At 41.5% G+C, this 17,691-nt stretch overlaps 3 protein-coding genes across 5 annotated transcripts in view; all 3 read right to left on the minus strand.

Annotated features, from left to right (window-relative positions):
* The window catches only part of LOC124163418 (longitudinals lacking protein, isoforms A/B/D/L), a 42,751-nt gene that overhangs the window by 2,095 nt on the left and 22,965 nt on the right, over window positions 1-17,691 (minus strand). Inside the window, exon 5 of one of the 3 annotated variants that reach the window (XM_046540323.1) lies at window positions 7,372-8,030. The exons of 1 other annotated variant lie outside the window; for it this stretch is intronic. In XM_046540323.1, the coding sequence (XP_046396279.1) occupies window positions 7,372-8,030 (659 nt within the window). Of the gene's footprint in view, window positions 1-7,371; window positions 8,031-11,511; window positions 12,794-17,691 lie in introns of those variants that run through there. One more of the 3 variants, XM_046540322.1, reaches the window with a different exon arrangement.
* LOC124163420 (zinc finger protein 467-like) lies at window positions 4,930-6,685 on the minus strand. The gene has a single exon (XM_046540328.1). It carries the CDS (start codon window positions 6,679-6,681, stop codon window positions 5,983-5,985), a length of 699 nt encoding a protein of 232 aa, XP_046396284.1. The 5' UTR covers window positions 6,682-6,685; the 3' UTR covers window positions 4,930-5,982.
* LOC124163421 (longitudinals lacking protein, isoforms N/O/W/X/Y-like) lies at window positions 8,753-16,210 on the minus strand. The gene is made up of 2 exons (XM_046540329.1): window positions 16,133-16,210; window positions 8,753-10,393 (listed from the first exon to the last, which is right to left on the minus strand). Exon 2 carries the CDS (start codon window positions 10,380-10,382, stop codon window positions 9,798-9,800), a length of 585 nt encoding a protein of 194 aa, XP_046396285.1. The 5' UTR covers window positions 10,383-10,393; window positions 16,133-16,210; the 3' UTR covers window positions 8,753-9,797.

The raw sequence follows: 17,691 nt of genomic DNA on the forward strand, positions 1-17,691 counted from the left end.
CTCGGGGCAAAATATAGCTTATCTTCTTAGAAATTGCATCTATATGCAATACAATCAATTCTTTACAATTGTAAATAAATGAAAGCTTATTAGAATAAATGTTCAACAAATATTTATGCAACATAGCAGTCGTTGGCATGATATGTTCAACTTAACAACTTACGCAACGAAAATGCTTTACATACGCGTCATCAATAACCAATAGGCTGTGCCAGTCAAGAAATGAGACTGATCCTTCTCTCAATGGAAAGTCTCACGGTTTCGCAATTATTAAAAGCGTGAGAAGTTCACAAGCTAGAAGAACAAAAATTCTCTACTTAAAAAAAAAGAAAGAATTCCTGAAGACGACTGAAATATTGATGATGATACTGAAATACTGATTAACCCCTCACACATTAGTGAAACTCACTGATGTGTGAGGGGTTAGAGTTATGTTGCTCGCAGATCTCGCTGACCGCCATTCGATTTTAATATGGCCTTCCACACATACAAAAGTCTACGACTAACATGAATGAAAAAGAAACTGGATTCAGAGCAACTAACTGTGATGACAGAATTTTTAAAGCTGATGATTAAAATTTATTTTGGTAATGAGCTTTTTCAAAATTTATATCTTTAGAGCAAGACAGTTAATTCATCGAAAACGAAGAAACGGAAATAGGAAAAATATGCAACCATTTTACCAAAACGCTAGTGGACGATAGAGTGAGGAATCACAATTGAAAATAAATCAGTTCTTGGGGAGAAACATGAGTAAATCTGCATAACAGAACAATCAATGAAATCATATTTTGAAGAATCTTTATTGTCATCTATCTATAAATATAATTTCCTACATATAAATTCGAATATACAACTTTTTTTCGCTAAAACGTTAGCATGTTTTTCCAAAGTAATACGTATACAATTTTCTCAGAAAGACTCATTTCAACAACACCCACTGCCTTGTTGGTTCACAGATTTCTCACAGCTGTTCAATGAACGCGAATAAAACAAATAAAACTGACGGGGTGCATCAATCAAAAGTCAAGAGAAAAGATTTGCACTATAACGAATTAAGGGGGAAGGTAAAAAAAGATTTAAAAACATTCAAAAACTTGGGGGATTGAACGGAAGACAAGACAAAATTCCCATCGATTTATATCTATATATCACATCACTCTTTTTCCATCTCCTTCACTTCAGCACCAATTATTTCAACACTAAGAAAATAATTCACAACTTCCTTAGTTTCGTCCGCAAGTGACATATTATCGGGTAAAATTGCATCAAACAATAAATTAGTTATATATATTTATATAAACTCCAAAACTACCACTTCCAAAAAAGCGGATTTAGACAAATTCTGACCAGAGGGATCAATTTAGCCCGAAGACTCCTACCAGAATATAAATGTTGGTTTGATCGCAGAGCATTCATCACTACAATGGTAAGCATAAAAACGGTTAAAATAGCTCAGCCAACTAGGAACTTCAAAAATAGCAAATTATTGACGACTATTAATCTCACTAACAACACGATCTATTCCAGCCAGAACGATATGATGACTATCTAGCCGAAGGCTACAATCAGCATCAGCGTGCCAAAATACATAAAAATCTATAACTATTTATTTTTCATTCCTGATTTAAGTTGAGGCAAATTATTTGAGGTACTCATAAGTATACCTTTTCCACTGATCACATACTCTCTACATTCTCTTTAAGAAGCACACAAGTGTACATCAAGACGCGTGCTTCTTAGGCCAGCTACTCAAAAACTGCACCCATTCGTGCACCGCTTAACTGAAAAGGCGTTGGTGTACAATGTTGTCGCGTTGCCGGTTTCATATATACCTGAAATAATGTTGTACTAGGAGTGAGGCGGAAGAATATTTCTTCACACCGGGTTTATAATAAAAATCACTGAGTAATTACCTGTTTAGAAGTGAAAAGTCCTGCATAGAGTAGCAAAACTAACTTCACAATATTTCTAAAAACTATAGCTCATAACTCTCCGTGCACACAAAAAACGTGTTGTATTCATATAATTTTCTTTTAAAACCTACGGTGATTTGTCTCGAGTGTTTTGTCTTTGAAATCGGCTGTGAAAAAAGCCTTGGTAATGGTATCAGAAATTCCCCCAATATCAACCATATTGTGAGAGCTGCTTTTCATGATGATGGTGATGAATATGCACTTATAAACTCCTAAAAGGATTTTCTCATTTCTTAACTACGCTGATAAGTTCCGCTGTCGAATCGCTTGGCTCTTAAATATGCAACCCTTGTACTAATTCCCCTGTTCCGTGCTACAGGAGGAATTTAATAAAAAAAAGTCACAAGGAAAAAAGAAACTATTTGGGAGGGGTTTCTTCACTCTAACTCCCCGATCGTCAACCCATCTCAATTCCTCTGGTGCGTCCTCATATGAAGTAGAAGATTGTGCTTGTGTTTCGACTTCTTGTGGCAGATGGGGCACTCAAACTTTGGTTCCACCCCGCACTCAAATCTCAGGTGACGACTAAGGCTGTGTGGCCGGACGTAGGAGTTGCCGCACCGGGTACAGGTGAATCCGCCAGCCACCATCGAGGCTCGCTGGTGGTGGTGTTGTTGGGGCGACTGTTGTTGGTGAGGTACGGTGGTCCCCCCCCCGCGTTCCCCCTTCGAGACCAAGTGGAGTTGTTGGGCCAGGAGGAGGTGCTCCGAGGGGTATAGAGCCCCCCCTGGGGACGAGACCGGCCCTGGGGGAGCCAAACCGCGGGGGGAAGATTCTGCAAGTAGAAGAAAATGAACGGAGGAGGTGCCACATGGCCACGGTCCACAAAATCCCGTTTTTCTCTTATTCAAAACTACTCTCCACAAATTTCCCAGCCTACGCTCCCCGAATCAAGCGAAACGATTAAAAATATATAAATTAATTGTAAACCCTTCCTTAATTTTCAAGTCCCACCCAAAACATTTTAATTCCACCCAACACCATTAAAAATCATTTGCCCTTCCCTCAATCTGACCTTCCTCCAGCAATTTTGTGAGCCTCTGCTGCTCTACACATTCAATTCATTCTTTTCTCTTACGACTATTGCTTCACCATTCGATTTGACAGCCAATTGCCTCCACCTTATTGAGCTTTCAATTTGCTTCTTTAAAGGTTGTACATAGACACCTATAATTTTTCAAGGTGAGCAGAGTCTCCATAAATAAGCTAAGCTAGTGCACTGAATGTCAAATATGCAGAGGCAGGTAGGTTCTTGGTCTCAAAACTAAAGGTTTGGTCCGAGGAAAAATTTAACTGTGATAGCTATGGAGTCGTCTCGTTCAGATATGAGTCCTAGAATCGGAAATAACCAAGAGGGTAAAAAATATACACATATATATGTAAACGATGTTTGTGATTAGAAGGGATTCCTTGCGATTGATTTCCAAAAATTGATGACGAGAACTTCGTGTATATGATTGTAGGAGTTGATAAATGGATTTAGCATGTGTCACTCATTCTCCCCAGTGTAAAGTCAATCTTTGAGGAAAAAGTGATGAAGAAATGAATGCTCATCCTCTTGAGAAGTGTAGATATTATACTTAGAAAACGTATCTATGAAATATCTACTCATCGTATTATTTACTGATGGTCATCGTTGAAGTAAGCGCCTAGACATGCCACCATATTCAGAAACACACATGGATAGAAAAAAGGGAAACACAAGCCTCAGCCAAAACCAAATGCTAACAACCATATCTTCCAAGAAATATTTATTTCACGATTTGCTCGATGACTTAATCGATAAGAAAACAAAGATGGCATGCAGCGGCAAATGAAACACCTAATACACCATTGGCAACATTTATTAATCGCCTTCAGAAAGATTTTCGAGAAATATTTACACACATTTCTGAGGTTTCACTGCAATGTTCTGAGTCTATAGACAGATAGTCTCATATGGAGTCCAGCACATACACCGTCAAACTAACGGTTCTCAAAGCGATCACTTAAATAGCCTCCTTTTCCACTACAACTATCCCTACTTCACCGACAATACACCACTGACTTACATAACTACCCATGACAATACATCACGATAACCGACTTCCATTCTCATATCTATATACTGCTTCCTCTCTTTCAAGAAAATTCTTATTCAAAGCGGTAGTGCTCCTCCGAACTTCCCATTGTTCTCTTTCTGCAGGTGTCGGCGGGCATGGATGATCATGTTGTACCGCTGTTTGAACTTGAGAGGGCACATGGAGCATTGAAATTTCGGCTCCACTCCGCACTCGTAGCGGTTGTGTCTGCCCAAGGAGCTGTAGTGCTTGAAGGTCCGTCCGCAACGGCCGCAGTGGAAAAAGTTCGCCCGGGTCGTGTTGGAAGTTGTGGCGGGATGTTGGTGGTGCAATGGTGGAGGAGGGATGAAGTCTTGGGTCGGTATGGTGGGTGGTGGTGGCATGGGAGTTGTCAGGATGGACCGCCCGGCACTCGACCACCCCACCACCACTGCACCATCCGCTCCTCCACCCACACCGACGTACGCTTCTGAAACGAAGGGAATATCGCAGCCTTTTAAGTGACCATTGAGGCGGTCCATGACACTTGCTACCACAAAATGGTCTATACACTTCTCTCATCTTTTTTTGTGAGGAGGAGGAGGTTATCTTTTGCCTTGTGAACCGTGGACGGGAAAGTACTACGAATGTTTTTTCCTTCCTTTAAATGAAATTAAATAACGTAAGAAAAGTACGGTATTCTGCCTGGAGCTTGAAACATGCAACATCTTATACAGGGACTTGACGGCCAAAAACTAGCTTTACAACCAAGATTCAGGGGAGAAATCGACACCATCTTAGCAACTCGAGCGAGTTCGACCCAGGATAAGAGAAACTACCTCAAAACATAAAATATGTTCCCGAACCAAATAAGGATATTACTTATCAACAGTCATAGGAATGAGGATGCAAGATTGGCAATGAACTACCATTTATTCTCAATTAGCTTTTTGATCTGTATATACATACATATCCTTTACTAGAAACACATTCAAAAGAAATACAAATTAATCGCCGAACGTAAAAATATTCATAAAAATTATCACTTTGAAGTACATTAAAAAATCGACTCAATGCAGTAACCAGCATAATATTCTTCAGACACAACAAAACACATATTCATCACTTAACACTCCGTACGAAAAAATTGCATAGGAGAGCTTTTAAACGTATCACTAACTTCAAATAATAGGGTATAAGGAATGCATTTCGACGAACTTTGCCGAGTAATGGAGAACGCTAGCGACGCACACAATAATCAGCACTTAGTTTGAGGAGTTCAAAATACATATTATAACACTTGAATATTTTTGCAGCCAACAGATGAGGGCTGACAGGAGGTAGAGACAGGACACCTTAACCCAGGGCCCAACGAGGATTTTTTGTGTGTTGACAGTTACGGAGGTAGCGCCAGTGAGGGAGGTAGAATAGAGAGCTTCAGTGGTAACAATCACCACTATTTCTTGTACGTTAAATAGAGGCACGTGATATTTTAGACTCTGTGTATGCCTAGACTACTAAAAACTTGTGAAATATAGCATTAAATCACCCCGGTATCAAAATAACACCATTCAAAATATTACAAATATATTTTAACACTGCTTGAGGAACCTTTCAACGAATAATCAAATATGATCCAAAACTCATAACTTGCCTCCTCATTTAACTACTTGTAGGAGAATAGGTGGAGCATAACTCCGCCTTGCCATTGCTCACTTGCGCAAGGTAAGCGAAGATAATTAAGTCGTTGCTTTCCTACCTACAGAAGTGGAGTGCAGGAGGGCTGTGAATCAGAGTTATGACAGCTACGTGTATGCACTTTGAATACCTTCCCATTGAAATGCCGTCGACTGTTTGACTACAACATCACGAAGCCTCTTTTTTTATCCTTCCAGTTCACTCCCCAAAACAACGAAATCTTGCATATGTTACATGGCACGGGGCTTTCATCTTCATTTCCCCATCCATCAATGGGCAAACTTGACATGCCGGACGACGTGGGACTTATGCTTCGACCTGTAAGAGCATAGGACGCACTGAAAGCGAGGTTCTTTTCCGCATTCCCACCTTAAGTGCCTGTTAAGAGAGGACCTCAGTTGATATTTTTTCTCGCACCGAGGACACGCGAACAATGCATGATGGGTGCTGGGCGCAGAAGGGGCGGCGCCCGGAGTCACAGCACCAGAAGAAGCCTCAGATCCTTCGGCTCCCGTCGCCGACTGCCGCAGAGAACCTTCTTGACTTCCTGATGGTCCTCCGGGATATTTTTTCGGTGCAGCCTGGCTGGGGGTGTTTTTCGCGGGCCTCTTAGACCTGGATGCTTTAGATGCGGCCTGTACGGGATCTGGGGGACGAAATAGATGTCTCAATCCAGCGGCTGTGGTTTCTGACGACCCAGTGGATTCAGATGCCCACCAGTCCAACCAACCCTTTTCATCCGCCTCAAATTCCTCTATTTCTCCCAACATGTCCTCCTCCTTCACTTTCTCTATAACGGCACGCATTCCAGCCTCCACTACATCATCGACATTTTCACCTTCGTCATCTTCGCCCCCGTTGTCTTCCACCTCCTCCACATCCTCTTCCAGGCGTATGGCATCTGCAATGAGCAAGCAGCAAGAACAAGCGACGATACAATATACGTCAGCACCTCGTGCCTTCCACATGCATACACAAAATAGTTGAAATCTGCCTCCTGTCACTCAATACGTTTCCAATACCAAATTTTCAGTTCTAACTTTCCTCGTCCGAAGAAGGCACAATGATCAATTACCAAGGCCTTCCTTAACTAATATTAGTACAAAAAATATGTTCTTAACCCAATGCATTCCTCAAATTTGCAACTTAAGGCGCTGAAAAGTATGTCTTCCGTAGCTAATGCTGTTCGCCACATATTACAAAAATAAAAAAGGGGCCACTGGACACGGAATAGGCCCTTCCCTACATTTAACTACATACCTATGCATCTACATCATAAAAATCACAGGCAATCTGGTTAATACGACATTTGAAAAGCATCATCACTATAAAAATGTACAATGGACGGATTCCTTAAATGTTCTTCACTGACCGTGTCTGGGTAACATTTACAGTGTATAATGTAATACGAAATGTAAAGGAATGTAAACTACGAGATTTAAAAATCTCCGGTGTCATAGCAATATATCTCAGTCATCAAGCCGCCGCCACAGCTACATTATCATGACAAAAAAATCAAGGGCATGTGGAATTTCAGCCCTTAAAGGCAGCTAGTTCGGGATCAAGGAGCCGAAAAGAGAGAAGCCATTCGAAGATCTTTGTAGCACCATCAGCATAGCGCCCATGGAAGACAAGGAGATGAGGCAACTATACATATGCTAAGATGCTTTATTTTCATGTACTCTTCGAATATGTCGCACCACATGAATTCTGTGCTTCGACCTCTGAGGACAATATGGGCACTGAAATTGCGGTTCTTTCCCGCATTCCCATCGCACATGACGCTGCAGCGAGTCCTTTCTCTGGTAAGCCTTTCCGCATACTGCACATGAATGTCTTCTGGGAGCTTGGCCAAAAGATGAAGATTCTTTCGAGGTTGCGGAAGATAAAGGGAATAATGGGGCGGTGTAAACTCCGCCAATCTTGCCCTGATCCTCCTCATCCTCTGTGACTTCTTCTACCAGCTCGGCTAAGTCAGTCTCAGGAACTACCATCCCTTGTCTAGGGTGCAAGAGTTGGAGATGCATGCGATCCAGAAGCTCCCCGGCCAAATCTTTCTTTTTCTTTATCTTGGATTTGGGTCGCTTACGCCCAGACGCCGTGTAGTAGTATGCCGAATCCCCATCAGCGATTTCAGGATGCGGAGTAGTATGCACCAATGACGAGGGAGACGAAGACCTCTCAGCTTTGACCTTAACACCACCACCAGCACTGCTGTCAGAACCGGAACGTTCACACCAGATGGACTGCGGTTTAGCATTACCATCTCCCCAACGCGCCGATCTTCCCACTACTCTCCCTGCCTCTCCATCCTCGTCTGCAATGACAACAGGGAAAATAGAGGAAAAAATCTCTACGACAAGGTTTTTTTCCGAGGAAGTCTCTGGAGAACATATATGAAGACAACGACTGAGAAGCGAAATCTTCAGAACAGGAAAGTTGAAGAAGATTTTAGGGAATGCTAATGTTGATGAGATTCCCCAACCTTTCCAAGGCATAATGAGGCTGATAGAAAGCATTAAAGATTTATTGCGACACCAGTCGCTTAGCATTCCACTTATGTGAGGCCCCAAAGGTTTCGGAAAAGGGTTTAAGTAAGAGGCAAGATCTCAGAAGAGCGTGCAGTGCGGAGGAATACAACTAAATCAACCCGATTCCCACTACGAGGATTAGGAATAAATCTACTTAAGATAGTGCAATTTATAGCTCGTTACTAGTTAAAAATAGGTAAGGAAGACGCAAGGAAGAAAGGAAAGGACTGCCACCGTAACCCCATGCGCTTCGAGTTAATAAAAAAGAAAACTGAAAATCATCACTTTCGCACTGTGCCAGTAGATGGTAGCATACAAAAAATATTCTCCAGAACACTTTCAACACCAATGCTTGACCAGTCTTCAACGAAGCGCAGAAATTGGATGCTCAAAGTGAATTGCTGAAATTCTGGATACCAAACATATTTGAACTCAATTTTATGAAAATTGAGCAGCCGAAGGAAAATTGACAAGGTTGAGGATAGGAGTTAATTATAACTGACATTAATATAAATTCACTTCTTTATTCAGAAACAGCCCGTCACATACACATGCTTGGCAAACAGAATCACTTTCACTTCCAAACATGGAAAAAAAACAACTGGAGCTTCTTTACCAAATACCGTCCTGATTCTTTTACAATAATTAGCAGTCTTAAGGTTGAGGAATATTATTACGCTTAGAGCTCTAACAAAATGGAATGTTTGAAATAGACTTCGTTGTAAAATGTCTAGTATAATGAGATAATATGGAAGGCCATGTCACTTGTAAGATTCTCCGACGAATACAAAAATAAGGGCCAATCTTTGGACTTGGGTAACAATGATTTGATGAACATGGAATTTCCCGATAATGGCAATAAGACTTAGCAAAGACAAAAAATGGTATTGCTTTGAAATATGAAGGTTAACTTTCTACTTTTTAAATGAAAGTCTCGTTTAAGTAGCTAATTTATTTTGAGACCTAGATAAATTGAGTAACACTATACGCAAAAATGATGTGCTTACGGTTACGCGGTATGCTCATAAGAAAATAATATTATCAATAATGAATAAATAATATAAACTAATGTGGCATTGCGACGAGAAAAAAAAAAACCGCTGAAAAAACTTGCCACTGTTTTGAAATGCGTCACATCTTTTGACATTTACGACCAGACAATAACGACAATCCAAACTGAATGAACGATGGATACAAAATCAGAATACATAAATCTGTACTATTGGAGTTCAGCCTAAGGAGACAAAGATGCTATATGTCCTTAAGAATTCAACACGACAACGAGTTCAACGGGATTAATGATTATTGGAAAATCATGACGATGAATTAAGTTCACATAGTGATAAATACGCACTCCGCAGGCCAAATACTATCCAATTGGCCACATAATTACGAAAAAAAGGCAGTTCCCGTCTGATAGGTACGCATAAGATCACAGATTCAATCGAGAGAAAAAAACATTAGATAAAGTTAACAAGAGTGACTTTAAGTGAATCAATGCCAAAAAGCGAGCGAGTCATTACATCTTAAGGCTGGCGCGGAGAGTCTCCGTTTCAGAGGAGTAAAGTGTCCTTGTGCAACCTCCTTATGTGCCGTATTTGGTGAGCCTTTCGCTTCGAACGCTGGGGACAGAAAGGACACTGAAACTGCGGCTCCTTGCCGCACTCCCACTGCAAATGCCTGCGCAATGAGTCCTTCCGCTTGTACGTCCTCCCACACTGTTCACACGAGTAGAGACCGTCGATACCCCGAGGAGGAATCCAGGCAAGAGCGGACGCGACCGACGTGCCCGCGTCTCCCTTAGCCCTACTCTTCCTCTGCCTACTCCTCGTCGCAGGCACGGTAGGTTTTCTTCTACCCGGGAGTACTTCGTCTCTGGGCTCGACCACCGAGGTCTCTTCGCCCAGAACGCCACCTACGACGCCTCCAAAGACACCGACCTCCTCATCCACCTCCTCCGCTTCGTCCCCTTCCTCGTCCACCCAGTCGGGTTCCTCCTCCTCCTCCACATCGTCCGCCCCAAACTCCTCCCCCATGCCTCCACCCTCAACTCCCTCGTCCGGCAGGGACATCGTCACGTTGGCGTCACGCAGGGCTGACGACCAGTCCTGACGTCGCCAGGGACCCTTCAACGACATCGCCGCAGCGTCTGCAATGACAACCAGAACAGGAGATGGTCCTCCGTTAGAGGTCCTAGCCTTCCCTCGCAGGAGTCCCCATTTCTTTCCACCACCATCCAATCATTCTCCCAGTCCCATTTCAAGATGTATTCCTGCCTCGGGGGGAATGATAAGATACTGTTGACTTTACGACACTAGCTTGGACAATCTACGACTAGCGCTATTTAAACGGGAAAGGCATATCGGAAAAAATGCCATCCATAACACGATGTCGTTCCACAAAGGCGTGGCAATAGCCGGCAGAGGACTAGCGTGCTATCCAAACTTTCGCTCACAATGTAAACAACGGCTGATAAAAAATTATAGAAAGAAAATGTATCCTATAGCGGTTACGGGAAACTTCGAGATGAACAGCAAACGTACCCAGGTAAAATTAAAAATGCACGAATACCGAATAGATTATTTACCGAATATTGCGTGAAATACTCGACTGAAAACTTTCCAATCCTAATTACATCGTAAATAACACGAAGACGTGATAATTACGACACAAAAGCATTAGCTCCAGTATAACAGTTGAACTTCCAACTGACACAACACAAAAAGCAAATTATACACATTTTTGATTGAGGTAGTGATTTAAGACGCAGGTATGGTCAAACAAATTAAATAATTCTTTGGTATTCGCTAGACAAGGCAAAGCCATAAATAGTCGCTCGACACCAGCTCATCAGCGTCCTAAAATAGATAAATCCATTGAAGGATGCGCGGAAACAAAGTGTCTTTTGAGGTTTCCCTTCTGTGCAGCACGGTATCTGCAAATGGGGCACTGGAACTGAGGCTCTATGCCGCATTCCATCCTCAAATGATTCGTTAACGACGTCTTCCACTTATACCGTTTCCCGCAAGCGGCACACTGGAAAATACGACCATCCGAAGTCTTCACCCTGAAGCCGTCCATAAGGGCGACGTTGGACCAAGTTGAAGACGATGGCGACAGCTCGTTGGGTTGCCACGGTGCCGGTGGAGGTTCCGGGATCGGTAGAGCTAGAGAGGGTGCGAAGAGTGGGTACTGTTGGGGGAGCTCCTCAGACCTTTCCCCGACCGACATGACAGCCGTAACCTCTGCAAAGAAAGCAGAGGTCTAATGTTGTTAGCGCCCCCTTCTACGCGCTGGTTTTGTTTACATCCGTACCACCACAAAAAAAAGCTGAGGATCGAAATAACGAGTCTATAAATCTGGCAAGCTGAGACTTCGAAAGACTTGATCGGTTACCCAACCATTTTAAGACGGACCTACAAACCTCAATACTCATTATCATCATGTACACACGAACTATGGGTGCTTCAAATAATTGACAGTATTCCCTCATGAGAAGAGTAGCCGAACAGCATCTGAGTAATTACCTTAATCTGTACAATAGAACAAACGATATTTCTTTGATGCATTACTCCAGAAAAAAACTATTATTTACTTCCTACCTGTACCTAGGAAACTAATCACGGATTTCGTCTTCAGGGATTAGTACGATTATCTACACTAGTATTTATAATTGTTCACAGGGTTAATCACTACCGAAGGCAGGTGAGAATATTGAAAAAATAACACTGCAATCAGAGAGATTAACTTAAGCTATGGTATGGATATTCAAGTACCGTAGACATAAACGGTACCGCACCCGCTTCCATTCCCACTACGGCAACCCCTGCAACAGCAGCCCTCCCGCCGGGCATCAAACCAATAGCGGGAGGGTAGAAATCTCAGTGAGACCTCCTCAAATGCCGAATGAGAGAAAATTTACGCTTAGCACTGTATTTACATAGAGGGCAATGAAAGAGAGCCTCTTTGCCACACTCAAGCCTAAGATGTCGCATTAAGTTGTCGTGTCGCCCATACGTAGTTTTGCAGGTCGGGCAAGTGAACCTTACACTGCCTTTGTTTCTTGATGCTCTTGAGCTACCTCGCGGTGAGCTGTCTCCGCATCCGATACTAACGTGTCTCTCCCTTTTGGACGTTAGTGGATGGTTTGGCAGAAGAGGGGGCGGATGTGGAATGCCAACAGTGGGAACATTTGAGGTCGATAAAGCAGATTCCGCGTTTTGGTTAGCGACCATTAACGCTGGTACGGCTCCTACATGAGACACCCTCCCTGTCGAGGAAAATTTTGAAATATTATCCTCAACGTTGAGAATTTGAAGAAATGATGAATCATCGTGTGTGGTAGTGTTGTATTGCAAGTAAGAATCGGCTTGTTGCTGAAGTCCATCGGTTCGGCCCGAACCACCCTGTATTTTCCTTTGATCGTCGATTGGAAGAACCCTTTGTGGGGCTTGAGACAAGGGAGCAGTCTCAGGAGATGTACAATGGGAGACTCCAGCCAAGTTGACAGCCATGGATGGACTCACTTGGACACAGAACATGGCAGCGTCTGTAAGAGACACGAGGAATAACAAAGTTGAGGAACCCTATCTCCCGGGCTATGAGGAGCCATTTTCTGAGGGGAAGTCTTGACACCTAAACAGTACATCGACGGCATATGCTGTCGTTTTTAATATAAAATAACGATAAGGCTCCTAATGAGAAACTCAACTGCCTCACAGACTAGATAGTATCAAAGAAGACACAAATATTCGAAAATGCAGCGAACTCATCTTAGTAGATGCTTTTGTTCTATTGGATGCATGCATATGTCGATACACCTTCAAATTTCAACCACTACATCAGTGAAGCGATGCTTAACTGAGCTAACTGAAAAGAAAGCTATTTCTGGAATCAATATTTAAATCAAAATACGAAAAAGCCAAAAATATCTATTCACTCCAAAAGAAAAAAAGCACCCTACTTCTGAAATACGGTAAAAGAAGATCAAAGTCGAAAGCAAGAAAATTAGAAGTGGCCTAGTCTCCTTATTTTAGAAAACTATAAGGACGCGTACGGTCTGTCACTAATCCATGCATTATCTACATAAGAAATCTACTAGAATTGTTGTTAGATATACATGTGCATGATTAATTAAACCCCTAACATAATGTAACACGGTATTGTTTAAGTCAATGTGTGGCAAATTACACGCTTATTAGAGCGACCGCTGGAGATTCATCGTCAAATGAGTAAGGTATCTTAAGCCGCAATGAAAGGAAAACGCGATAATTAGAAATGACACTTCACGAAGAAATTCATTTTCAAGTTTTATTTCTTGGATGGATGACACCAACATAGGATATGAGAACTATGAGGCTGATCAAGCCATTAAAAATACACATCTCTCCATGACAATGGAAAAGGTGACAACTTACAATCACATGAATAGCTCCATTAACCATTTTATCCAATTCAAAGAAGAGAACTAATAACAGACATTCAGTCAGAGAAAAACTCATAACATTAGAAGAACGAAACAATGCAATGCGCATACGCGAGTAAACTACAACAAATTACAGGTTTTGAATTAACATCCAGTCTAGCGCAATACTTTAAAGAGAAGACGATGGTAGAACCACAATCAGACATGTTACACTCTGCACGCAGTGAGATAAAAAAATAATTGGGGATATCCCAGCAAAGTAAGTGCCTGTTTGTGATAACAAAACAGTGATGAGATCACATCTATCGTTCATTTACGAGCAGCAAAAAATCTAAATCGTTATCTAATTGGACGTTAATTACCCCTCTATAGTAAAAGACTTCTCACCGTTGAAGTACTATCACTGGAAGTTCAAAAAAGAAAAATTAGAGGGCTCGTCGATTGACTAGAACTGAAACATAGCAGCGTTTGTACATGCATTTCATCTTCATAACTGGGTAGGCGATACCAAGTTTCAGGTATTACGGAGTTTAGTGAACGTACTTTACTACAGGACAACATTTTGCCATGCTGTAGCGATGGTGGAGGCATCGCATGGATCATTCATTATATTTATCAAGAGCGACAAAAGACTTCTCAAAGTGGTAATTACTCTTTGGCTGAACAAGAACTGGTCCGTACATCTGCATCAGTCACGCTTGGGCACTCAAGGCCAAGAATACTTTAAGTTGTTACTTATGAAGATAGGTAACTGGTTTAAAGAAGAATCATTACCATATCTGTATCGCGGTAAAAATGTGTTCGGTCTTCCTTTCCTTAGCCTTGTTTAACAGTTTTTTTTTTTGGATTTTCATCAGGAGCAAATGCCTGAATTTGTTTATCCTGCCATCTACTACCCTGGGAGACTCAGGAATTATGATTAATGCATGAGAAAAACACGTCACGGGTACAAAGCGCTCTTAGGTCTAATCTAAAGATAAAATATAGCACAATAACGATTCCAGCTATATTTTAACGTTTTCGTATTCATCGGCCAGAGAAGAAGTCAATTTCCTCTTTCCTCAAGAGTTGGAGCAGTAGCTCATAAAGGAGTACTCTTCTTCCTATGAGCACGACGACATTCACAATACTGATAAAATAGCAAAAATGCTCACATAGGAAATTAAATCCGAGCGCAATCATCGCTTTTGTAAGACAACGCAATCCCAACTTGTATACATGAAACCGTGCGCCAAATAAACGCGGAAAACTAAATCACGAGGGGCTTGCTTTACTAAAAAGGGTAATGATGAGTTCCGATGAATTTGAGGACTTTGATTCATGAAATTATGTTGAGTTAGATTCAAACTATATATTGCAACGAAAGCAGATTTCACCCGTGATAGAAAATGTCTCCACGGTCGTTGGAATTGTAATTGGCATAAACCGAGAACCGTAAACGCAAAAGTAACCCCTGCCATGATATGAAAAACTGACTTTCAACACAAGTTACACGCACACATGGAAAGTCATACATCCCGCTCAAATCAAAGAATTTTCTTAATCCTTGGTGGAGTGAAATTCCCAAGATCTTTTAGCCAACCCAGGGAAACAATCGTTATCACTAGTATCTACATGATACCACTGCCAACCTTAAAAGAAGAGAGAAACTCAAAAACGTTCAAGGAAAACGAAAGTTATTACAATACACCTGCGCCACCCAACTGCGGCGCCACGATACTACACGGGGAATATGAGAAAGTGCTTGTTCGTAAGACTACACTCAATGAAAAAGAATGCATATCAGATATGGACGGCAAAAATAATACTTTTAGCAGTCCCTCCTAGTTGTTTCCTGAGATAAATTGCGAGGGTGCCCACTCGTGCAAGCGAATGAGCTACTTAATGAACATGTTTCTCCTATTTACTATTCAAATTGTCTTGCTTGGCATACATTTCGATATAAATAATTTACAATTAGATTCAGAGTAATTACCTTCAAGAGCCCCAAAAGAAATTAAGTCGCTCGTTTTTACCAAGGGAATATAGGTAATCCGTAACGTCCACCGAGGGAAAGAGTTAGCACTCTAAGGCTCCGCAACAAGAGCGGAGAAAACTCATTTGGTACAAGACACCATGGGGTGAGTACATAGTTTATTCACCATTTCCGACTCAATCACTGAGCTCAAAACACCAAGAATAAATTATATAAATAAACGCTTAGGATGCCGTAGGTACATGTGTCGATTAACGTTGAAACGTCTTTCAGAACTATAAGGACACAAAGGACATCTAACGAGCCGCCTCCCTCGTCCTGAAATTAAACTTGAGTTGATGTTTGACAGTAATTCTTCATTAGTACAATTAGACTGCGTCTCCAGCTGGTCCGCAGAGGCAATAACACGAGAGCTGTTCGAAGACGCCAACGGTTGATTGGATAAATATGACTCTTCACTATCTACACAAGAAAGGCCACCACTATACCAGCCCAACTCTAGACCTTCTGGAGGCCTGACATGCTCCCTCGCGACCCCAAAAGCTGGGCGGGTATCATGGACCATGGGGACACTCTTCCGGTCTTCAGCTGTCGTCAGCGCCGCGGTAATGACGCACGAGTCTGAAACGATAACGGATCCCCTGGTTACTACAATCCTCCTCTTCTTCATGCTCCCTGCTGCCTTCGCTCTTCTCAAAACTAAACAGTTTCATGATATGAAATTCGACTCTCGTACGAAGACAAAATGCAAGATAACACAGGGGAAAGGTTCCATTCTGTGACAATCAGGACTGTATTTGATGAACTGATACTTCCATTAACAGCGAAAACTTAAAAACGTAAATTGGATAACAAGCCAGAAGGAATTGATATTAAAATTGAAATACAAGATGAATAATTTACGACTGGTATGACACTAAGCGCAACAAATAATTAAATGCCGGGCATGTGAGACTTTTCAGGGTCTCAAACCTGGTGACAGCACAAATTAATTTTTGAAGGACGATTCACGTACATAGTAACTATTTTTAACTATCATTCTCATATAATGAAGACGCAACTTTCACCCTCTCATTTACAATTGAAGTGAAGCAGTTTTCTATAAAAATGGCACACTGCGAAACCGATGGCATAGACACAGAATTAATATGCAAAAATAATCCAGAATAGACATTTATATTGATGCGTATCGAAATAAACCACAATTGAATAACGAAATGAGATTTTTTGCAATTACCTCGTCCGAAGTAAGGGCTAAATTTTTATTCGCCCGCACAAGGAAAAAAATAAAACAACGGCGGTATACCGCTGACGTGTTCGCAGAGACAAACTGAGTTCATAGTCAATGAAAAATTAAATCCAAGGGCGATATTATGCTTTGTGCAATGACGGTGAATTTGAGCAACGAGTGGTGCATAGAAATATGAAATACCCTTCACATCAGGGAGTCCATGGCATTTAAGGTAATTGCTCAGAGAATAACCAACAAAAAACAAATCAAGTAAAAATTCCGAAATAACGACCATTCACATTCATATCCATAAACTTTCCTCCTGATGACTCGACGGATACAGATAACTATGCGTCAGATCAACTTACAAGGAACGCCTAAAACAATAGTAATTGCTTAAATTTAAACAACTGCCATTAATCGCCGAAAAGTTACTAGCCACGGAAATTGACGGTATCAAGAAGTCATTGGAGAATAGGAACATGAAACGGAAAAAGAATGAACAATTTACGAGTAAAAGATTAAAAAGAATTGACAAAAAACGGCGAAAACCTTATACAAAGAATCACTCTTAAAATGACTTAATGGTACGCTGGTATTTCAACACGTCAATGAGGTCGAAGTACCTGAACCAGTGCCTGTTATAACCTAAAGTGAGTCGAAATGAGCGGAAGATTACCATCAATATCGTTAAAAAATACAAATGCACAATCTTAGAGGAAATGGAGACCTCCATTTAACATTTCAATAGGTCGTAAAAGAATAACTTCCACGCACCACAATTTTTCCTGGAGGAATTCTTACACTTGCAAAAAC

The sequence above is a fragment of the Ischnura elegans genome, chromosome 8, assembly GCF_921293095.1.
Source record: "Ischnura elegans chromosome 8, ioIscEleg1.1, whole genome shotgun sequence".
Lineage (NCBI taxonomy): Eukaryota > Metazoa > Arthropoda > Insecta > Odonata > Coenagrionidae > Ischnura > Ischnura elegans.

Coding starts and splice junctions, on each gene's coding strand:
- LOC124163421 (XM_046540329.1), bottom strand. CDS start 10,382: ATGTCGTTGAAGGGTCCCTGGCGACGTCAGGACTGGTCGTCAGCCCTG.
- LOC124163420 (XM_046540328.1), bottom strand. CDS start 6,681: ATGTGGAAGGCACGAGGTGCTGACGTATATTGTATCGTCGCTTGTTCT.